Source organism: Pleurodeles waltl, chromosome 11 (assembly GCF_031143425.1).
Source record: "Pleurodeles waltl isolate 20211129_DDA chromosome 11, aPleWal1.hap1.20221129, whole genome shotgun sequence".
NCBI classification, from domain to species: Eukaryota; Metazoa; Chordata; class Amphibia; order Caudata; family Salamandridae; genus Pleurodeles; species Pleurodeles waltl.
Genome location: NC_090450.1, coordinates 537906613 through 537931348, shown reverse-complemented (window position 1 = coordinate 537931348; position 24736 = coordinate 537906613). Strand labels below are relative to the sequence as shown.

Below are 24736 nucleotides of genomic sequence, written 5' to 3'. Positions count from 1 at the left end.
CTGCCTTAGAAAGGTTTAAAGCAAGCAAGGCAGCTGCTCACTTTTAAGACCTAGTGCAGCCTGTTCAGCAGTTTACCCAGCAACTTCTCTCCGTTCAAAGTGTCGGCAAGGCATAAACAGCTGAGGCAATGATTTATGTACCTCAGCAGCAACAGGTTTCGCAGTTCTTTTGGGAACAGGCCAATAGTGTCCTGGCCCCCAGGAGCAACATTCTACCCAAAACTCCAGACTCTCCCCTCAGAGCTGCTGCAAAACCACTTTAGTCCACTCTTCACAGTTTACGATAGCCAGTGGGAAGACATGCCACCTTCTACCTCCCCAGGTGGCCGAGCATCACACCTGAGCAATGGGTTTTCCAGATCATGGAACAACGTGACTCCCTTTCTGTCCCACCACCAAATATGTCATCCACACCACACACCTTCCAGAGTAATACTTGGTCATACTCAGCAGAGAAGTTCAAGTTCATATTGGCAAGGGAGCAATGAATAGGTTGTTGGTAGCAGAGATTAGAAATGGCTGTTACTCATGTTATTGCCTGGTGTCGAGAAAGGAGGAAGGCCTTCGTTCCATACTTTATCTCTGCCCTCTGAACTTCTTACATCAGAAGAGCAAGTTTAAAATGCCATCCTGACCCATGTTCTGTCGGTCCTGGATCCAGGAGACGGACGGGATGCTGGTGTTGAATTTGTCAGATGCCAGTTTCTACATCTCCTGCTTGTGGTTTCAGATAGGTCAAGAACACTTTCTGCTCTTCCAGTTCTCCTGTTTGGCCTTACAAGTGCCATCTCGGTTTTTCACATAGATGATGGTGGTAGTTGCAACCCATTTGTGGAGTTTATGAATGCCAGTCTTCTCATACCTATACAACTGGCTCCTAAATTCAGCTTGGCTCATGCAGGCCTAAGCCACCTGTAGACGACCCATGTATTGACATCATTGGGGTTTTCCACCAATGTGCTGATCTCACGCCTCTCTTCTTCACGATGGCTCCCTTTTATCATAGCTGTCTTGGATGCAATCCTCTTCTGAGCCTTCCCTCCACTTCAGTGAGACCAGGACATTCAGCCCTTGACCTGGGTCTCAGTAAGAGCGGCTCTGAGGTTTGTTAGCCTCCTGCATCTTACTGATGGATCATGCCAGGTGGCACATGCAGACTCCACAGTAGGATCTTAATTCTCAGTGGAATCATCACCAAGGAAACCTATGAGTCCATTCACATATCAAACGATATTGCGAAAGATCTGCAGTGGTGGTTTCTTAGCCGCAATTGGATGTCCAGCAGACCCCTCTCCCTACCCCATCCGGAGTTAATGGTCATAACTGATGCATCATTCCTGGTTTGGGGAAACCACCTGGGAGGCTCGCCTGTACATCAACTTATTGGAGTTGCGAGAGCTTTGCTTGGTACTGAAGGAATTGCTTCCGACCATCTAGTAGGAACAGGTATAGGTTCTCACAGATAACACAACCTTCATGTAGTACTGCTTCAAATGGGGCGGTGTGGTATGTGGGTCTTTTGCAGGAGCCTTTCTGTCTGTGGAAGTGACTGAACTTGCAGAGCATATCCTTGATCTCCCAGCACCTGGCAGGATGTTTAGATGCCAATGCGGACGATTTCGGACATTGTTGCCAAGTGGATCACAAATGGAAGTTACACTTGGAGGTGGTATAAAGCATCTTTAAGCACGGGTAGAATCCTACTCAATCTTATCTGTCATCACAGAGAACGTGCAGTGTCAAACATTTCACATGTTGGAGTTCCCAAGGCAGTTCTCTCTCAGAGATACCTTTAGCCTGCATTTCAGGATTGTGTCTCCCGTATGCCATTCCATCCCTCTCATGCCCAGAGTGCTGAAAAAATCAAGAAGGACCAGATAATTCATCCTAGTGGTTCTGGACTGAGCTGTGAGAACATGATACCTGGAATTTTTGTCCGTGAACACCTGTCCTCTGAGGATCTCCTGCACAGAAGCCTTGATAATCTTCACCTCCAATAATCCAAATTGAGCAGTGACAGTTGATGGATTTTATAATTTCCTCCGGAAGTGGTTTGTCATCTTGGTAGCCAGGTGTACGTCCAGCAAGACTGTATGTGCAGCACTCTGGGAGAAGTTTGCTGTTTGGTATTCCTCTCATGACATCCAACCCTGAAACGCAAAGTTGTCTGATGTTCTCTTGTTCTTTCTTTCTTTAGCCTAGGAAGGCCTTGCTGTGGCAACATTTAAAGGTTCCCTTTCGACCTTCATATGGTTACCAGATCAGCTACCCTTCTTCAACTCACCTATAATCCTGTGGTTTTTGAAGGGGCTTATCCAGATATTCCCTGCAACATCATTTATCATGCCACATTGGACCCTAAATGTGGTTCTTTCGTTCCTTATGTCCACTCCTTTCGAGTCAATACATAGCAAGCTTCTCAGTCTACCCACCATCAAGACAACATTTCTCATTGCTCAAATATTTCTGAGCCGGAGAACTGCAGACGCTGTCAGTGGTTCAGCCTTATTTTTCTCAGACAGTGGTCCTCCACAGAAAAATGGTATTCCTTCCAAAGGTTGTAAGGTTCTTCCACATAGGACAATCCATCATCTTACCCATTTTTTGTGCACCTTCTCATCCCTCCAAGGAGAAAGAACACCTCCACATTCTGGACCCCAAGAGGGCCCCGTGTTTGTAAATTGACTGAATCAGGTACTACAGACAGGATGGCCAACTTCATCAGTTTCTGTGGAACAGGTGCAAAAGAGAACCATCTGGTGGTGGATTGTGCTATGCTTCAAAATCTGCTGTGGGCTAGCTAAAAAGCAACCTCTAGAAGCATTGCATGCTCATTTTAACAGAGCAAATGCTGATTCGACTGCACTAGCGCGTAGTTAGCCAATTCTGGACATTTGCTGGACCACTACATGGTTGTCACTCCACATGTTCACACAGCTCTGCTGCCTAGACAGCCAGGTCCAGTGGAGTGGCACTTTGCCCTGTGTGTCCTGCAGAAGTTCTTAGTTTGAGCCGTTCCACAGACCTTCCTCCTGGGTTAATTGTCTCTGTCAGAAAGACAAGTTACTTTCTGTAACACCTTTTTTAGTAGAGACTCTATTCTAACTGCAGATTCCTCACCCACCCCAATCCATCCGCACCATTCTGTGAAAGTCTCATCAGCCCATTAGTAAGATCCAAAATCTGGTATTCTGTACACTGCCACATTTCATTTCAGTGGCTTCACATCCGCTAGGATGGACAGCGATCAGAAGGAAACTGTTGTCAGTACACAGAGGTTGCGCATACAAGGGCACCCTGATATCACATCTGGGGTTGGATGGATCTGACTCGGAGCCGCATGACGCCATCTAATGAAATACATGGAGATTGCTAACTAAAAGGTTCTGGGTCCAGTCTGCCACGAGGAATCTGTGTTTAAATAAAGTCTCTTCCTGTCTTTCAAGGTAAGTAACGTGTTTATCAGCGCCTACAGCTATCCCAGTTAGAAATGTTATCAATAACTCCTTAATCTCAGGAATTTTTCCAAAGGAATTGAAGAAAGCATACACGCTTTTTTCTTAAGAAAAATAGTTTGATCACACAAGACCCTAACAGGAACAGACCAAATTCCAACATACCTTTCTATGCATAATTATGGAAAGAGCAGCATTTCTGCAGAGCTCTGCCAGAGAGACTGCTCCTGCAGTACCCTCTATAATCAAGGGAGAACCAAATGATTAGAATCCACCTACAAATATCCACTTACTAAGATCAAGGGAGAACCAGTCTACAAAATACTTCTTTGAAACCATATCCCTGAAAGCTAGCAGTAACTAACAGCGCCTTTACCTATCTACATAGCATGAACTCACACTTATGATCACACCTCTCTCTTATGAGCTTATGATTCTGGCAAGCTTCAGAAAAACTTTAAGAGGCCATAGCATGTATAGCATGTGTTAAGACATTTTGGTAACTTTTGTGGACTAAGGGCACAAGAGTGCTGCTTTAGCCTGGGATAGGATAGGACTTGAGGTTCTGGAGCCAGGCACAGGAAAGTAGGCCTTTACCTGTCAGTTAGTTCCAAGCTGTTTTTGCTTTTGCCTCCAAGTTGAGGTTGGTGACTGTGCAGAATTGCTATTATTTGGGACTATCACAGAGATGTGCAGAAAAATTTAGATTTGTTTTTGAAATCCAGCTCTGCTCATGTCCATTGCTGTTAGTGTTGCCATTCACAATTAACATACATTAGAATTCTGACATCCATGCTTGAAATATTTTGAAGCAGTCATTTAGGTGGTGGATTCTTGTCTAGCAGGAATCTTCAGGTATAAGTTTATCATCATACTATTTATTTGTATTGTTCTTGTCGCCAGCTGGGCTTTATGTGCTCTTTGTAGAGGTTAGAAATAGTCATTAAGTGTATTGAGGCACATCTCAGAATACATAAACAGGTTCAGGTTTTAAGGAACTGCTCTTGAGGAACTGGTTTTGTTGTTCCAGTTTGACGTGCAGCTTTCAAGGGCAATTCCATTTAAACTGGCTCTGGAGCAGAGGTGGCCTATCAGTGATTATTGGAAGGCCATAGTGCAGTTAAGCTATATTAGAAATGAGGTGCTATTGTCAGTGAGCTTTAGTTTGAAGGCTCCGGTGAAGTCAAACTGTATTGGGAGTAGGCTGCCATTGTCATTGTTCTGTATCATATCTTTGACCACTGGAATAGTTGCAAACTCTTTGCTTCCTTTAAAAAAAAATGTGGTGAGTGGAATGGTGCAATTAATCTTAATCACTAATAATTACTGTGGTGAATTTAGTCCATTGTTTTTTTTTGCCTGCTGTTGCACTTTCGACAGCTATGTATTCAGGCTTGGTGTGGCTCCTATAAGAATAGTGCAAAGTGAATTGCCAGGTCGGTTCCCTTCCTGATGGAAATGCAATCATCTTTAGACCGGTTTCAACTTACTTGGGGGTCAGCCTGCATTGTAGCGCCATTCCTGACTGGTAATCCTGAAGGGGGGTATGTCTTTGATATTCTCTTGCACATGATTAGTGGTGGCTTTCTCATTCTTTTCTGCAGGATTCATGTGCGGATTTATTTGAGGTATTTTGTGAGGATTTCGGGCCACAGTTTTTTCATTGTTGAGAATCTGGAAGCACAACCCTCTGACAATGAATTGTTAACAGGGCTCAGTGTCTTGTCAGTGTTCCATATGATACCCTTATGATTCAAAGATGTCATCGTTGTATGTGGTGTCTTTTGGCAAGTGGAGAAGATCTGTTAGATCTTCAGCAGAAAGGATGCTGAAGCAGTTGATATGTGGGGGGGGGGGGGGGGGGGATTGTTAAGAGGGAGTTGTGGTCATGTCTTTGTGTGTCAGGTTTTATTGGTTCCTGTATTTTCCCAAAAAGGTGTTTTAGTGCTGGATTTACTGTGATGTCACACAATATTCAGTGACTTTGAAATGTGTCTTGCACCTGACTTGCGGACACTTTGCTGATGGGTGTTTTATAGTAGGCAGTGTTGACTGACCTATGTGGTGAAGTTCCAGTGGTTGTTGGAGAAAGTCTCTCCTGTCGTTTAACTTCACATTTCCTGTCTGTGAGCTCCTGGCATGTTGAGTGTTAAAGCAGGGCATGGCCATTTGCTGTCGTGTAGATAGTACAATTCAAGTCCTTTGGTTTTAAGTTATATAAACTATGGTGCAGCAGTAGGTTTTAAGCTATTAAAAATATGGTGTAGTAGTTGTCCAACTACTTCTCCTATCAACATTAACAAAACTTGTGTAAAGTTTCTGCAGTGAATTTCAAGTATTATTCGAGATCTGCTACTTACTCATGATCATTTAATGCAGTTTTACTTTTTTGCCCATAAGCAAATGCAATCACTGTTTAAAGGTTTTAGCAGTGCATAGGTTGTGACTATAATGCTTAACTTTGTAAAAGGTCATGGTCACTAACTCAAAATGCCGGTAGTGTGGCGATCAGTCATTTAAGTCGCAAATATGTAAAAAACAAGGAAATTATATTGAACTAGTGTACAAAAGTATAGGGCAGTGCATGTCATGGATTGGTTTAGGAGTGGGCGTAACTATCATAATTTTGTGTAGCGTTATTATTTGAAAATATGCATAATTACGTGCTATGCATCTCTCACTCAAACAATTACCTGGTAGGACAAAAACGTAATTGAGAGCTGATATCAGGTTGTTCACGTTCAGATTTGTGGTTTTACACTTAAAAATTACCTGAACAGACTGCTTGGTTAAAAAAATCTACTTGAAGTGTTTGTTGACCCTTTCGCTGCTAGGTCCTCCTAGTCAAACCCAACAGCTCTAACAAGATACACCAAACTACCACCAGCCGTGAAACTGATTAAATAAACCTAAAACGATACAGACCAGTTGTAGGAGGGTGGCCTGGCTTATAGTGGGTACCTACACCCTGTGCCAGGTCCAGTTATCCCTTATTAGTAGAATAGAAGTGTTTCTAGCAGCTTAGGCTTATAGAAGGTAGCTATGGCAAAGCAGCTTAGGCTTAACTAGGAGACATGCAAAGCTCCTACTATACCACTTATATCATATAACACAATATCATAAGAAAACACAATACTCAGAGTTACTAAAAATAAAGGTACTTTATTTTAGTGACAATATGCCAAATGTATCTCAGAGAATACCCTGACTTAGGAGGTAAGTAATATACACAAGTTATATGTACTCAAACTCAAAACAGGTAAGTAACAGTAAGAAAAGTAGTGCAAACAATGTAGAATCACAATAGGATGCAATAGGCAAACATAGGTCTAGGGGCAACACAAACCATATACTCCAAAAGTGGAATGCGAATCACAAATGGACCCCAGACTTATGGGAGATTGTAGAGGGTCGCTGGAACTGTGAGAAAACAGTAAGGGTGCCCAAAATACCCCACCCCAAGACTCTAGAAAGTAGGAGTAAAGTTACCCTACTACCTCAGAAAGACACAATAGTCGTGATAGGGGGATTCTGCAAGAACCACAAGCACCAGCAAAACACTGAAGACGGATTCCTGGCCCTGAGGACCTGAAAAGGAAGGGGACAAAGTCCAAGAGTCGCGATAGTGTCCAGGGGGGGCAGGAGCCTAGGAAACCCCGGATGAAGGTGCAAAAGGGCTGCCTCCGGGTGGAAGAAGCCGAAGATTCTGCAACAACGAAAAGGGCTAGGAACTTCTCCTTTGGATGGAAGATGTCCCAGGGCGTGCTGGATGTTGCAGAAGTGTTTCCACACAGAAATACCGCAAACAAGCCTTGCTAGCTGCAAGGGTCGCAGTAGAGGTTTTTGGGTGCTGCTGGGGACCAGGAAGGAACAAGATGTCGCCCCTTGGAGGAGGAGACGGGGGGCTCAGCAACTCAGAGAGCCCCCGCGGAAGCAGGCAGCCCCCACAAAAGTACTGGAACAGGCACTTAGAAGATCTGTGGACTCAGAGTCACAAGAGTAGGGTCCCACGACGTCGGAGTCCAACTCAGCGGGTTGAGCACTGCAGGACGGAGTGCTGGGGACCCAGGCTAGGCTGTGCACAAAGGAATCCATGGAGAAGTGCACAGAAGCCGGAGCAGCTGCAAATCATGCAGTACACAGGTTTGCTGTCTGTCGTGGGGAGGCAAGGACTTACCTGCACCAAATTTGGACAGAAGGGCCACTCGACTGTGGGAGACACTTGGACCCAGCTCCTGTGTTCCAGGGACCACGCTCGTCAGGATGAGAGGGGACCCAGAGGACCGGTGATGCAGAAGTTTGGTGCCTGCGTTAGCAGGGGGAAGATTCCGTCAACCCAGGGAAGATTTCTTCTTGGCTTCCAGTGCAGGGTGAAGGCAGACAGCCCTCAGAGCATGCACCACCAGGAAACAGTCGAGAAAGCCGGCAGGATGAGGCGCTACAGTGTTGCTGGTAGTCGTCTTGCTACTTTGTTGCAGTTTTGCAGGCGACCTGGAGCAGTCAGCGGTCGATCCTTGGCAGAAGTCGAAGAGGTAAGTGCAGAGGAACTTTGGTGAGCTCTTGCATTCTTTATCTGAGGAATAGCCCAGAGGAGAGACCCTAAATAGCCAGAAAATTAGGTTTGGCTACCAAGAAAGGAGGTTTGGCTACCAAGAGAGGTAAGAACCTATCAGGAGGGGTCTCTGATGGCACTGGCCACTCAGAGCAGTCCAGTGTGCCCCCAACACCTCTGAATCCAAGATGGCAGAGGTCTGGGACACACTGGAGGAGCTCTGGGCACCTCCCCTGGGAGGTACTGGTCAGGGGAGTGGTCACTCCCCTTTCCTTTGTCCAGTTTCGCGCCAGAGCAGGGCTGGGGGATCCCTGAACCGGTGTAGACTGGCTTATGCAGAGATGGGCACCATCTGTGCCCATCAAAGCATTTCCAGAGGCTACTCCTCCCCAGCCCTTCACACCTATTTCCAAAGGGAGAGGGTGTAACACCCTCTCTCAGAGGAAATCCTTTGTTCTGCCTTCCTGGGCCGGGGCTGCCCAGACCCCAGGAGGGCAGAATCCTGTCTGAGGGGTTGGCAGCAGCTGCAGTGGAAACCCCGGAAAGGTAGTTTAGCAGTACCCGGGTTCCGTGCTAGAGACCTGGGGGATCATAGAATTGTCCCCCCAATACCAGGCTGGTATTGGGGCGACAATTCCATGATCTTAGACATGTTACATGGCCATGTTTGGAGTTACCATTGTGATGCTACACATAGGTATTGACCTATGTGCAGTGTACGTGTGTAATGGTGTCCCTGCACTCACAAAGATCGGGGAATTTGCCCTGAACAATGTGGGAGCACCTTGGCTAGTGCCAGGGTGCCCACACCCTAAGTAACTTGGCACCCAACCTTCACCAAGTGAGGGTTAGACATATAGGTGACTGATAAGTTACTTATGTGCAGTGAAAATGGCTGTGAAATAATGTGGATGTTATTTCACTCAAGTGGCAGTCCTGTGTAAGAATTGTCTGAGCTCCCAATGGGTAGCAAACGAAATGCTGCAGCCCATAGGGATCTCCTGGAACCCCAATACCCTGGGTACCTAGGTACCATATACAAGGGAATTATAAGGGTGTTCCAGTGTGCCAATGAGAATTGGTAAAATTAGTCACTAGCCTGCAGAGAGAGCATAAACACTGAGGTTCTGGTTAGCAGAGCCTCAGTGATACAGTTAGGCACCACACAGGGAACACATATAGGCCACAAACTTATGAGCACTGGGGTCCTGGCTAGCAGGATCCCAGTGACACATATCATACTGACAACATAGGGTTTTCACTATGAGCACTGGGCCCTGGCTAGCAGGATCCCAGGGAGACAGTGAAAACACCCTGACACATACTCACAAACAGGCCAAAGTGGGGGTAACAAGGCTAGAAAGAGGCTACCTTCCTACACCAGTCAGTTCAGGTTTTCTCTCACAGTTGCTCCTAAGACTTGAACAGGACCAAAGACTCATCCACTACTATTTCATTCTCTAGAACATAGATCTCTGAAAAGAATCTGCAAAATGATCAAGGACAGGCAGAATCTTAACGAGACAGTCACAATCAGAGTGATCCCATGGCACTGCTGAAGCATTATCAGTAAAATGCAGCATCTAAAGCAGAAGCAAATACTCCTCATGACTCATGGTTGCAGGAAATATAGCAGTTGCCATCAAGGGACTAGTGGACAATACGTAGACTGAGAGAACCTTTTAAGCTCATCCAGATTTGTGGTAGTTCACCGGCTACATCTAGAGTGGGGCTTCAGTCTGCAACTGTTGTTCCTCAAATACTGTTCTAGAGTGGGGCTTCAGTCTGCCACTGTTGTCCCTCAAATACTGTTCAAACACATTTTTCTGGTCAACAGTCTCATCTAAAAATACATTGTGCATAAACAACTGAAAGAAATTTTGAGGCAAAAACCTCAACTAAAGTATAAAAGAAGTGATGGATGAAATGCTTGAATTATTCTCAGCCACTGATAAGTGATGATGTAATTTTTATCCTAATAGGAAAGTGTTAAGCTATTGGTTTTTCTGTTTGTTGGGTTTATACATATTTGTTCCCACGTTTAGACCATTTTGCTTGTTTGGTGTAACTTAGCCAATATCTTTTGGGGTGATTTGGGCAAATCTTTTATTTTGGTGATAAGTGTATTAAAACCTGGTTTAGCTACGCATAACGGTTGTCTCACATGCGCAGCCTTCATAAATGTGTGCATGCGTAAACAGCCAAATGCCCCTTACCCTTGATGGTCGCAGAGGCCTTACCTTAAAAGGTGGACCCTGGCAGTAAACAAGCACAGTCCATTTACAATGTGATTACAGTGGGTGAAACACCAGTAGTGTGACTCTCCAACAGTAAAACGTCCAAAACAGGGTGCTCTAGAGAGTGAAAAATCCAGGTGGATTAAATAGGCAGAACCCGTTTTGTTATAACTATTCTGACTGTGAGTTGACACTCTGGCTGAAAAGGAGGCAGTGTCTGCTGAATGCCTGTGCCCTGGATTGGCTGGGATAGGCCTTGCCGGTGACTGTATTGAGGAGGGCCCCCAGGTAGGACTGGATCTGAAGGGGCAGGAGGTGGGATTTGCTGGTATTTATGGTGAACTGTGGAGGAGACATATAGAGGCTTGTGAGGGAGTGAATCCATACCTTAAAAGTGACCCATTCCCAACAAGGAAGAAATCTTTTAAGTCTTCAACACCCTCTCCCCTCCCAGACAGCTGGTGTGTGGTTGGAATGGACAGGGAAGGGAGTCACTGCTCAGAGACTGCTTCTTTACTTGATCCCTCCTTTGCCGCCTCACCTACTGGTGGTATGACTGTTATTGCCTGTAGGAAGGGTACAAGAGGTTCTTGGGGGGTGGTGGGTTGGATGTGCAGCCTTCCCCACATTGTGGACGCTGAAAGGACCCCTTGCATTGAAAGTCTGAAGGGCACCCATAGCTTTGGCTAAGTCAGTATGTTTGTCTTTTTTTTTTTTTTTTTTTTTTAATTGTTCCAGCATCTGGTCCACCTGTGGTCAGAAGAGATGTTCATCATCAAATGGCAGGTCTGATAGAGACTTCTAGTTGCAAATTCCTTACCTTTGAATTTCTCCCTAACGTCAGAGTAGATAAAAAGATTTTTCTTCAGCAGTAGCTTTGTGCATTATTAGGTGGTGTTGATAAGCTCCGCGTCCGTTTTCAGCGTCATCTGTGCTGGATATGACATTGCAGTTCCTATATAGGCACCACCACGGCAGGCTGACTTCAGTTCTTTTTTTCCATGCCAGAAAGCGTTGATCCAAAAAGAGCTACTTCCCAGTCATTTTTTACTTACTTTGTTTGCCTTTTTTTTTTGTTGTTGTTAGTTTTAACCTCATGGTGCGTTAAGGATGTCATTGAGGAAGACCGGGTACAAGCCCTGCGGTTCTTGTTATGGGCGATGTCCATGACAGGTCCGCACCTTGTGTGTCTTTGGTACCTGGAACGTGACGTGACCCGAAGTTGTGCTCAGAGTGTCAGGCCATGCATCAGAAGGCTTGTGAGGGAGAGGTCCTTGAAGCTGACGGTGGCCCACCGTTCGACTCTGCGCAAGTTGAGATCTCTGTCGAGAGGAAGGACAAGGGATCGGTCACTTAGTCCTCCATTGTGGTTGTCCCACTCTAAGTCCTTGGGGTGATCGCCTGAGTCGAGGTTCAAGAAGAAACCTAAGAAATCAAAGCATTCTTTGACTTCTCATCTATCGATTGACGAGTCGAGGGAGCATCAACGTTCTAGATCCCGCTCCGTGGAGCCTGTGCCTGGGCAGACTCTCTGCCTCCCCGAGTTTGCTGATGTGACTCCTGCCCAAGTTATAGTTTATTGTGGCCATGTGCCTCATTTTTGGGCAGTCTGACACCGCTGGAGCACCTTCAGTCCCTCCGGAGTTGGAAGGGACCGCTTTGGGCTTTGTGCCAGCAGCCTCCGGACTGAGAGGAACCCATTGATCCAGTCCTTGATCCGGATTGATGTGGTCCAATATTCTAGACACCAGTCCCAATGCTGACGCTCCCTTTGCCACTGCGCCTTCCCCCTTGTAATCTCTGACTCCATCACAGAGCCAGATGGGCTTCATAAGACGCCGCTTCCAGTGTCAGCAGGATCCTTGCCTCCTCTGTCGAATCCTGAGCCCCTTTGTTATGGGCTAAGTTACAATGATGAATGGGAAGGGTTGCTGGACCCACCAGAGTACCAGCCCCAGAAAGAACCACCTATGGACTGGTGTACAGACTTGGGTGAAGCAAGCAGATTGGATACTTCTCCAGATACTGGCATGCTTTCTCCCCCTACCGTGGCTACGTAGAAGGGAGCTTCCTATTTTATGGTGGTAAGAAGAGCAGCTGAGGTCCTGGACCTTGAGTTGCCTTTGGTGGCCGTCAGGACTAACCTTCTAACACAGGTGCTTCAACCAGGAGCTTTCACCTCAGAACCCATGCTCCCATTTAACGCGGGTTTCATGATTACCTGGCCCAAACCCACCTCAAGGACTCCTGTGAACAGGACAATTAACTACTGCCATCGCCCTGCTCCAGGTGACCCAAGTTTTCTGACGCAACACCCCACTCCTGAGAGTTTGGTTATCCACGCTTCCACTTTCCAGGGCACGTTCTCATCCCCACCTCAGGATAGGAATCCAAAAGGCTGAACACACTTGGTAAGATGATTTTTTTCTTCCACTAGGCATGCATTGCGGTCCGTGAACGTTGAATGCCTTTTGGGCCATTAGTTCCACATACTGTGAGATCCGATTGTGCAACTTCTGCTGCAGGTCCCGGAGGAGGCCTGGGCTGTATTCTTTCGTGCTGTGGCCGATGGGAGAGATGCATCAAAGTTCACCATCCATTGTGGACTGGATATGATCAACTCGTTAGGCATAGCGGATTTGTCGACAGTGGCCCTGAGGCGCACCGCCTGGTTGAGTACATCTGGCTTTTCAGGGGATGTCATACCTACTTTGGTGGACATGCCCTTTGATGGCTCCAATCTCTTTGGAGAAAAGGCATACTCTGCAGTCGAGCTCTTAAGGATTCTCGAGCTTCGGCCAGGTGCTTGGGCCTCGTGGCGACCCCTTATTCCCTCAGTCAGCATTTTGCCCTTTTCATGGCTTTGGAAAAGGCCTCCAACCCCATCCATTCCCACCCAGCCACTGTGCTGTGTATGCTGCCTAGCCTCTGCGTGCCCGAGGGCGTGGGATCAACCATCCTCGTGGATCGGGTAGCCATTGGTCTGGCCATCCCTAACCCCCCACCCCCCAAAACACATACACACCCTCTAAGCCTTCCTCATCCGCCACCAAGGGCCAGTTGGTGGTATGATTCACCTTCTCCACTGGCAATCCACTGTGTCAGATGGGTGGGTTTTACAGACAACCAGGAGGGGCTACTCCCTACCTCATCATCCGTGCCACCATTCTGAGATCGGATGACGGAGGATCACTTTTCCCTTCTCCATGTGGAAATTACGGCTCTCTTGGCCAGAGGAGCCATAGAGAGGGTTCAGATACTGGATGTAGAATGCCTGGGGAAATCCAAAGGTAAGGAATCTGCAACCAGATATGGTCTCTACCAGATAAGGTGTTACCGAAGGTAAGTAATTTTTTTGTTTAGCAGATGCTGTTGTACCTCTGGCTTAAAGCCAGAGACACAAAGCCAGGTGCAACGTCTGATCACGATACTGATATTGATTCCATTGGCCGAGGTGTTGGTCGCATCCAGGGTACTGCAGATAGTTGCATTAGATACAGTCTCCCCATCCATTACCAGTTCATACCAATGTTACCTATACTTCTCAGGGTGTTGTTTAAGAATGTCCTTCATTTCATCACAATGCACCCTGTCATATTGTCAGTCCTCCAAAGCGTGGCTTGTTGTACTGCTAATCGTTTGCCAACTGCAGCCAGCTTTTTACTCTTCTTATTAGGAAGGGGGAGTATCTCCTATAGCTGTGGCGTTCCAAAGTTTATGAGCTGTGCGGACTACTAGTGAGTCAGAGGTATATGACCACGGATTTAGGGAGGATCACTGGGTAAAGGTTTATAAATATATATTTTGTTTTTTAATCAATGCTATTTTGTGTAGTGTTGTATAATTAGGGCTAGGTCAGCATTGGGATTGGACCCATCTCCAGATTAGCACATGATGGTATATCTTCACATGGTTAATGTGGAGAGCCGTTTTCTGTTTCAGTGAGCTGTTTGTTCCGAGGATTGTGCATGTCACCTCAGATCCACCTGTGATATAGGTGCTATTTTAGCCATGGGGACTAGATAAACCTTGCCAGTCCTCCAGGTCAAAACATTTCCCTTAACATTTTTTTGCTTTATTGGTTGCTTTTTTACTCTCAAACTTGGATATGCTGCTGCAAAGTCCCTACTGCGGCCTTGAGTTTTGGTATTGAATGGTGAGAACGGGATAAACCTGTAATCATTGCCACAATGGTGCTTAAGTGCTTGGATGGGTTTTGTCCATGTTTCAAGTTGTACTAATGTAGGAAAATCTTTGTCATGGTTATCCCCACTTTTTGCCTGTTGCAGTATGTTTTGACTGTGTTCACTGTGATCCTGCTAACCAGGACCCCAGTGACTGTGCTCTTTCCCTTTAAGCTTGGTTGCTTGGACCACAAACACACCACATTTGGCATACTGGTGATCCCTTATAAGTCCCTAGTATGCGGTACCCAGGGCATTGGGGCATCAGGGGCCCCCCATGGGCTGGAACATGAATTATGCCACTCAGTGGGAGCCCATGCAAAGTGTATCTGCAGGCCTGCCATTGCAGCCTTTGTGAAAGGGTACTTGCACCCTTTCGGCACTGGTTCACTGTAAGTCACCCCTGTGGTAGGCCCTCCTAGCCCAGAGGGCAGGGTGCAGGTACCTGTGTGTGAGGGCACCCATGCATGAGCAGAGGTGCCCCCACAAACTCCATCTGCATTACACTGGAGTTCATAAGTGCTGGGGAGCCATTTTACCCGTGTACTGGACACAGAGCACTACCTGTGTCCAGCTACATAATGGTAACTCCAAACCTGGGCATGTTTGGTATCAAACATGTTGAAATAATACCTCAATACTGTTGCCAGTATTGGCTGTATGTTTCCATGCACTATGGGGGCTCCTTAGAGGACCCCCAGCATTGCTCCTACAAGCTTACTAGGGTTTTCAGGGCAGCACAAGCTACTGCCACCTCTCAGACAGGTTTCTGCCCACCTGCTGCTTGAACAGCTCAATCCTAGGACAGAACAAAGGATTTCCTTTAGGAGAGGGAGGCAACACCCTCTCCCTTTGGAAATAGGTGTTACTGGCTTGGAAGGGGGTAGCCTCCCAAAGCCACTGGTATGCTTTGAATTGCACATTTGGTGCCCTCCTTGCATAAACCAGTCTGCACCGGTTCAGGGACCTCTAGTCCCTGGTCTGGCAGGAAACTGGTCAATGGAAAGGGGAGTGATCTCTCCCCTACCCATCCCCCCTCCCAAGGGTGGTGCCCAGAGCTCCTGCAGATGGCCCCTTGGTTCTGCCATCTTGAATCCAAGGTGGGAAGATGCCGCTGGGAGCATCTGAGTTGCCAGGTCAGGCAGGTGACGTCAGAGCCCCCACCTTATAGGTGGTCTCCTGGCTAGGTGACAAAACGCCCTTCCAGGGCTATTTAGGGTCTCCCTCTTGGGTGGGTCCTCAGATTCGACGTGCAAGATTCCAGCAGGACTCCTCTGCAATGTTTACTTCGACTTCTGGCCACTGGAACCACAAATGGACTTCACAGGAACCTATCTGCAGCTCCAGCGACGACTTCACTGTGCAACACTGTTTTTCTGGCTCCTTCCAGCAACTGCAACATTTCCCCGGCTGTGCATCCTCTGAGGGCGGCAAGTCTTCAGTCTGCACTAAGAAGCACAAACAAATCTCCCTTGGTTCCCAGTGTTCCTCGACAAGGCAAGAGGTTGTAGGTGACAAGCTCCAGAGGTCATATTCCTATTTTCAGCAGGCCCTTGATAGCTGAAAGCACATGAAATAAGTTCAAGCGGCCCCATCTGGCATGCCTTAGCTGTGCAGGATGCATCTTTCTGTTGAAGCTTGTTGTACTCTAGCTCTTATCTTCCTGAGGTTAGAAACACATTTTTTGTTGATGCTGGGAAAGTCAAATCTGTTTTCTCCTTACACCTTCCAGAAAGGACCTACATCTTTCTCTCTAGCTAGGGCTCCCATAGGGTCCAGTGCAGTCCACTCTACTGGGCGGTTAGGGCCAGATGTACGAAATTCCTGAATTGCAACTCGTAAATCGCAAGGGGGTCACAAAGGCCCACCTCATTAATATTAATGAGGTGGGTCGCAATTTGCGACCCCCTTGCGACTCGCAGCACTCACAGGGATGGTGGCCTGCTGGAGACAGTAGACCACCATGTCTGTGACTGCTTTTAAATGAAACAGTTTTTTTTTTTTTTTTTTTTTTTGGTAATGCAGCCCGTTTCCCTTAAAGGAAAACGAGATGCATTACAAAATGAAACGTTTTAGTTTAATTTTTTCATAGCAGGGATGTGGTCCATAGGACCATTGCCTGCTCTGAAAAAATGTTTTCCATGCCATTCACAAAGGGGAAGGGATCTCATGGGGACCCCTTCCCTTTTGCAAAAGGGTTACCACCAGTGTGACACTGGTGGTAACTGCGATTGCTTTGCGACCGCGGTCACAAAGCAATGCAGCATTGCCCTGCGACTCACAATTAGGAAGGGGAACACCCCTTCCTAATTGCAACTCGGAGTCCCGTTTTGCAAGTTGGTAACCAGGTTACCGACTCGCAAAACGGGGATTGGGCATCACAATGTGGTTTTTGCACATTACAAACAGCAAAATTTGCCGTTTGCGACATGCAAAAACTTTGCTACATCAGGCCCTTAGTTCTTTCAGGCCGGATGGAATGTTTCCTAAGCTTTTGGTGTCCCAGAGGTAGTTAGGAGGGCCAGCCAACTGAACTTCAGACAGCAGCCCAGTCTTTGTGAATCATTGGGTTGAAGTAGAAAACATTAGAAGTCTCGGGCTTCTTCACAGGAAAGTCCGGCAGGATTCTTCCATCTTATTATGTTTCTTTCTGGTCCAGGAAGTTCTGATGTGTTTGTTGTTGGGCGCTGTTTTTATCTAGTACTCTGGCCAGTGATTGGTAGCTTTTTAAAGATTAGACAATCAAGAATTTCCACCAACCTCAGTTTTGTTACTCAGCACTTATTCTTTTACATGGTAGTCTTCCTCCATCTCGTTAGCTCAAAGTCTCCTCCCTGATCAAGTCTTTGGAAAAGAGGAATCAATCCTTCTTCCAAATGTTGAAACGGCTTTAATCCTATTGAGCACAGAGATGAATATCTGAAAGGAAACTTAGGATGAAAGTCTTCTGTCACTTGGGCCTTTCTCTGGCAGTGCTTAGTGTCTGCTCCTTTGTTATGCCAGTGTTCCTGTCAGTTCCCAAATGTCTCATTCCAGCTGAATATCCAGTATATGCCCCAGAGCATGCACCTTGCCTCTTAAAGGTGGCTTAATATTTCCTGGTGGCACACCTGATTGTGATGCTAATTACCACCACTTTTTCTCAAGGGTGGTGGCGCTAAGAAGGCCAGCAGAACTAGTTTATCCCTGCCAAGCTTTCAGGCACTAGCAGTGTATGCCCATTTTTAAACGTTAACTCTTCACTGCAGCTACCAAAAAATCTACTTTAAGCACTGTACTCGATTTTTGATAAATTAGTAAAAGGAACATTTCTAAAAGTTTCCAGTTTGAAAATTGGAAAATAGACTTTTATTAATTGTCTGGTAGCTAGATTTCCCTAAAGAGTGACAAACATGTAGTAGCTTTTCAGTGACGTACCATTCATTAATATTTAGTATGCCCTAATGTTCTACATTAAGAACCCAACCCTGTGGGTTTACAGGGGATGCCTATGGATACTTAAGTAAAGCATCTAAGTTGATTTGCCTGCATGGGCAGAGAAGTTTTCTGTGACATACCTTACTGCAGTGTATCAGATTACTTACAGCCAGGCCACAGTGGTGTTTTGGGGCCATGCTCTTTTGGTTGTCCTCATTGGTGATGTAGTCAAACACTACAGCCCGTGTGAAATTTAACTTCCACATCTCAGGTACCTTTCGTATACTACCTTGGCCTTAGTGCAAGTCGCTGAAACCAACTGGGTGTAGTCAAATTCACCTTCATTTTAATAGGGCTAGAGCTTCACAATAACACTGAATGACGGGTACTAATATCGCCTATAATCTGTCCAGTAAAATGATTTTAAAAAACAGTGTATCCCAGCATTGGGATATTTTTTGTAAGGTACCCTGCAGAACTCCCAGCTATCTAGAACAGGTGTACCTCATAAAATTTACACGTTTGCAGAATTAAGATAAAATGGCATTGGGGTAAGATGCAATTAGTCATGCTACATACATTTTTACCAAGAATTCTCTGCCTCATGTCTGGGAACATTCAGTGACAATGTAAATCTAGAAAATGATTGTTGCTTGAGAATCACAGGGTAGCCTACTTTTTTTCTCTGTTGTTCCTTTTTGTTTGCTACCCACCCAGCCTTCCTGATAGCAGTTTGAATCCACGGCAGCACATTGTAATCTATGATTTAGTTTAGAATAGATTCTGGCAGTTAGGCTTTGGTGACAAAGTACTCCATGATCCAGGGAGAAAACATCTTTGTTGGATAAAGCTCCTTAGAATCTAAAGGGTGAAACGTCACTACTGCTGTCCCCCTCGCACGCTAGGATCTGGCGACAAGGAACTAGCTCCAGTGATTGTGCAGTATATTACTTTTCCTTCCACAAAGATGGAGGCGGTTTTCTTGCTCCGATGGCATCCTGTTGATCATCGGGCCTCTTTGGTACAGTCCACAGAATGTGGGCTGGTCCCTCCTTGGTCACAGCAGCAGTTTTGAAGTCTTGGGTAGTGGCCCAGAGCCTAGGACTCAGCTTCTCTGGCGGACCCTCCAGGCATACAGGGCCACCGAAGTAATCTGGCACACGGGCTATGATTGGATCAGTGCAGGAGCGGGTTTCTCCCACTGTGGTCCTGATTCAGTCTGCAGTGGCCCGCATTGGCATATGGGGTCACCGAATCAGCACAGGCAGTGGCCCCATTGGTGCAGAGGTGGGTTTTACCCAACGCACTCCTTGATTCAGTTTACAGTGACCCCTCCTGGCATACATGGTTGCCGCATCAGTTCGGCACACAAGCTACGGCCCGATCGGTGCAGGATCAGATTTCTCATAAATTGCACAGGGACTCCTCATGTTAGTGCTCCTCTCTGGACCTCACTTTCTCCAACGTCCTCTTCTCTGTCGTGAAGCACACTGGTTTTGGTAAGTAGGCATGCGCTAGTGGTCCATGTTCCAGGGCATGAGGTCTTGGTTTGCCTGGGTGATGTCCCCTTACCCAGCAGGGAGACTGGCAGGCTTGGGCCCTCTGTCGTGGTCACAGATAGAAGTCTTGCAGAGCTTCCCATCCTCACACAGCCTGTCCGGTTGCTCGGCAGAAGACAAAGGTTTGGTTTCTCAGACTCCCCTACTTACAGTCTAATCACAAATTGTGGGTCTTTGAAGTTTTATGTTGGGGTTCTGCTTCTTTGAAAAGGACAGATTTCCCCTTTCTTCTTCCTCATGAATGATATCTGTCACAGCAGGCAGGACTCGAAAGCTGATTAACCAATACAACAAGATTAATGGGAATGACCAGAGCTCACACCTGGATGTCAGCCACAGTGATATGTGTATCAAAAGGTTAATCCTAGGTGTAAGGAAATGCCTCCTTGGCATGGTTACCCCCTAACTGTTTGCCTTTGCTGATGCTAAGTTATGATTTGAAAGTGTGCTGGGACCCTGCTAACCAGGCCCCAGCACCAGTGTTCTTTCCCTAAACTGCACCTTTGTCTCCACAATTGGCACAACCTTGGTACTCAGGTAAGCCCCTTGTAACTGTCACACCTGGTACCAAGGGCCCTGATGCCAGGTAAGGTCTCTACGGGCTGCAGCATGTCTTATGCCACCCTGGGGGCCCCTCACTCAGCACATGCGCACTGCTTTACAGCTTGTGTGTGCTGGTGGGGAGAAAATGACTAAGTCGACATGGCACTCCCCTCAGAGTGCCATACCAACCTCACACTGCCTGTGGCATAGGTAAGTCACCCCTCTAGCAGGCCTTAGAGTCCTAAGGCAGGGTGCACTATACCACAGGTGAGGGCATATGTGCATGAGCATTATGCCCCTACAGTGTCTAAGCCAAACCTTGGACATTGTAAGTTCAGGGTAGCCGTAAGAGTATATGGTCTGGGAGTTTGTCAAACCCGAGCTCCACAGTTCCATAATGGCTACACTGAAAACTGGGAAGTTTAGTATCAAACTTCTCAGCACAATAAATGCACCGTGATGCCAGTGTTGGATTTATTGTGAAATACACCCAGAGGCCATCAGAGATGCCCCCTGAATACCTACCCGACTTCTAGTGTAGGCTGACCCGTTACTGCCAGCCTGCCACACACACCAGACATGTTGCTGGCCACATGGGGAGAGTGCCTTTGTTACTCTGTGGCCAGGAACAAGGCCTTTACTGGGTGGAGGTGCTTCTCACCTCCCCCTGCAGGAACTGTAACACCTGGCGGTGAGCCTCAAAGGCTCACCCCTTTTGTTACAGCGCCCCAGGGCATCCCAGATAGTGGAAATGCCCGCCCCTCCAGCAACTGCCCCCACTTTTGGCGGCAAGGCTGGAGGAGATAATGAGAAAAACAAGGAGGAATCACCCACCAGTCAGGACAGCCCCTAAGTTGTCCTGAGCTGAGGTGACCCCTGCCTTGAGAAATCCTCCATCTTGAGTTTGGAAGATTACCCCAGTAGGATTAGGGATGTGCCCCCCTCCCCACAGGGAGAAGGCACAAAGAGGGTGTAGCCACCCTCAAGGACAATAGCCATTGGCTACTGCCCTCCCAGACCTAAACACACCCGTAAATTCAGTATTTAGGGGCTCCCCAGATCCCAGGAAATATTCCTGCAACCTGAAGAAACAAGAACGACTGCTGACCTACAAGCCTGCAGAGGAGGAGGAAGACAACAACTGCTTTGGACCAAGCCCTACCGGCCTGTCTCCAACTTTGAAAACCTGCTCCAGCAGGGACCAGCAACCTCTGAAGCCTCAGAGGACTGCCCAAGACTAAAGGACCAAGAACCTCCTGTGAACAGCGGCCCTGTTCAAAACCAGCTACTTCTTTGCAACCAAGAAGCAACTTTCAAAGACTGCACGTTTCCCGCCGGAAGCGTGAGACTTCACACTCTGCACCCGACGCCCCCGGCTCGAGATCCAGAGAACAAACACTTCAGGGAGGACTCCCCAGTGACTGCGAGCCCATGAGTAACCAGAGACGACCCCCCTGAGCCCCCACAGCGACACCTGCAGAGAGAATCCAGAGGCTCCCCCTGGCCGCGACTGCCTGTAACAAGGGACCCGATGCCTGGAACCAACACTGCACCCGCAGCCCCCAGGACCGGAAGGAACCGAACTTCAATGCAGGAGTGACCCCCAGGCGATCCCCCTGCCTAGCCCAGGTGGTGGCTGTCCCGAGAAGCCCCTCGTGCCTGCCTGCACCGCTAGAGTGACCCCCGGGTCCCTCCAGTGTTTCCTACCTGAAACCCGACGCCTTCTTTGCACACTGCACCCGGCCGCCCCTGTGCCGCTGAGGGTGTGTTTTGTGTGCCTACTTGTCCCTCCCCCCCCCCCCCCCCCCCCCCCCCCCCTATGCTCTACAAAACCCCCCTGGTCTGCCCACCGAGGGCGCAGGTACTTACCTGCTGACAGACTGGAACCGGAGCACCCCTGTTCTCCATAGGCGTCTATGTGTTTTGGGCACCTCTTTGACCTCTGCACCTGACCGGCCCTGAGCTGCTGGTGTGGTAACTTTGGGGTGGCTTTGAACCCCCAAAGGTGGGCTGCCTATGCCCCAGAACTGAAACTTGTAAGTGTTTTACTTACCTCCTAATCTAACCTTTACTTACCTCCCCCAGGAACTGTTGATTTTTGCAGTGTCCACTTTGAAAATAGCTTATTGCCATTTTTACAAAGACTGTATATGATATTGCTGTTATTCAAAGTTCCTAAAGAATCTAAGTGAAGTGCCTTACATTTAAAGTGTTTAATGTAAATCTGGAACCTGTGGTTCTTAAAATAAACTAAGAAAATATATATTTTTCAGTATAAAAACCTATTGGTCTGTAGTAAGTCTTTGAGTGTGTGTTTCTCATTTATTGCCTGTGTGTGTACAACAAATGCTTAACACTGCCCTCTGATAAGCCTACTGCTCGACCATACTACCACGAAATAGAGCATTAGAATTATCTACTTTTGCCACTATCTTACCTCTAAGGGGAACCCATGGAGTCTGTGCACACTATTTCTTACTTTAAAATAGTATATACAGAACCAACTTCCTACACTAGGCCCTCAACCCTTCTTTTTATAATTTCATTATTAGTCCCTTCTCTTGCTCTTCCTGAGATTTGTCCAGGCCCCCTTCCTTGTTGTGATCTACAATTGAATCAAAGAACCCTTTGAAACGCACAGAGAGCTTAGCTCATCCATCCTCCAGTGTGTGTGACTGACCCAGCTTACAGGAATGCAGCAAAACACAAATCTGTCTGTGGGAATTCCTCTTCTCCTTGTTTTCACCAGGCAGGCCTATGCTTCCCAAAATTGAACCCAAGGACATCCATGTAATGTATCAGTGTAAGCATTTCAGCATTCAGTGTGAATCCACAGCACGCTTAGTGCCCAGTACTGCTCTCTCATTTATTATGCCACTACCAGCATACCCACATGCAGCAAACACACTCAGTCTGTGCACAGTGTCAGTACTGCAGTCTCTGCACTGTACCAGAGTGTGTTATTTTAAAACCACACACTGCCAGCACACATATTTACCATGTGCACACTGTACCACACTTTACCCTTTGTGTAGTATATTTCTTGTGAGTGCACATGCATTCAGCATGTTTCCCCCAATGTACTCACTTCCATGTGAACCTGATGTAAGCCAGACGGAGTTAAGCACACAGCAGCGGAACTTTTAAAAATGCCAGTGATCCTGTTGGCTTCACTCCAGTGACACATGGTAAAAGAGGACTTGTTCACTACTACTGATCACTGCACAGTATGCTGCCACTACTGTGCTTGTGTTGCTTAACTCCTGGAGGAGGAGGTAGTCTTCCGTCACTATGAGGGCAGTGCTTTGGGCGCCCCTCCCGGGCCAACAAGATTGCAGTCCATGGAACGGGCCTATGCCATGACCCACGCACATAATCCGTATTTGCCTACGACAAAAAAATCAGCATTAGTGATCCAGACATTAACACAGTTGGGCTCTCGGGGGGGGGGGGGGGGTACACATCTCTCTCTATGCAGAGGGCTTTTCCATCTCAGCATACAGTATAACACTTGAGCTGTGATTCTCCATTGCAGTGCAGATGCAAGTTCGAACTCCAAAATGCTTTGGGTCTTTGCCTTGGCATATTAGTTCTTGGTGTCATAGTAGTTTATAGTGTCATTTAGTTAGAGCTGCATATACAAACGTGTAGAGTAAATTCTGTGCTTTAGACTGAACATGAAGTGGCTCTTCTTGTCCTTGTGCACAGGCAGTTAATTTGAAGAGTCAACGTCGAACTGATGGCACAGAGATAAACATCAAGATCCAGATGACCAAGATCCTGGAGCCCACATCTGATTTGTGTATCCCTTTCTACAATGTTGTCTTCAGAAGGTAAGGCCATGCACATGTCTTTTGTGTGGAAAGAGGATTCTGCATTTCATCACTGATTTGGAGTTGCAGCAAGCATAATCTGGACTAAAGTAACTGAGACAGATTCACTGCTCATATTGCGCAAGCACTACCTGACTTACAATCCCTCTACGTTGTAGATGAACCTGCTTGGTGCAATGAGTAGACCGCTTTGAAGACCAGAAATAAAGTTCTTAAGTTTCTCTTTAGTTATTAGCAAATTATTTTTTATAGTCCGAATACTTTCCACACACTTTAGTTAAAATAATTTAAAGAATGCTTTTTACACAGACCAAACGTATATCTATAAATGGTAATAGTTCATTAAGTAAACAGCAGTATCTTATACATTTTAACTTTCATATGTACACAGCATCTACTGAAATGCACATAGTAAAATATAATTTCCATTACACATTAAAAAATCAGCAACTAAAGAGATGAATTAACTTTCTATGGAAGTCTATAATTCACAGTGGGAACAGTGTCACGATTTCAGTGAAGCCCGTTACTATGACAACTGAGATTCGAAATATACATTTTTATAGTGAGAGATTTTTACATGAAAGATCAGGTGTTTATAGAAAACCAAATTTCACTTATCTGTGATTAAAACAAAACATGTGAACTTTAACTGAAATATACTTTATAGCAGAGCTTTGTGTGCAACTGAGAAAACAAAATAGTATTGCTTTTCATTTTTTGCACACCTTTTAAGTCTGTAAAGTTATTCTAAAATTCAGAGTATACTTTGGGAACAATGCATCTTTTCCTCAGACACTAAACGCAATGGAAACGTAAGGCAGTGTCATAAATACCTTTTAGAATCACTTTACCTTTATATTTTAGAGTATGTTTAACTCATCTCCTAAAGCCAAATAGCTGCTTACATTCACAAGCTTGTGCGCGTTTGTAAGGAAATGCCTCCTTGGCATGGT

General features: G+C 46.6%; 1 protein-coding gene across 2 annotated transcripts in view; it reads left to right on the top strand.

The window, feature by feature from the left end:
• Nucleotides 1-24736, top strand: part of PIWIL2 (piwi like RNA-mediated gene silencing 2) — a 1291255-nt gene that overhangs the window by 357149 nt on the left and 909370 nt on the right. For both annotated transcript variants that reach the window (XM_069213952.1, XM_069213950.1), the window contains exon 10: nt 23656-23780. In XM_069213952.1, the coding sequence (XP_069070053.1) occupies nt 23656-23780 (125 nt within the window). The remainder of the gene's footprint in view (nt 1-23655; nt 23781-24736) is intronic.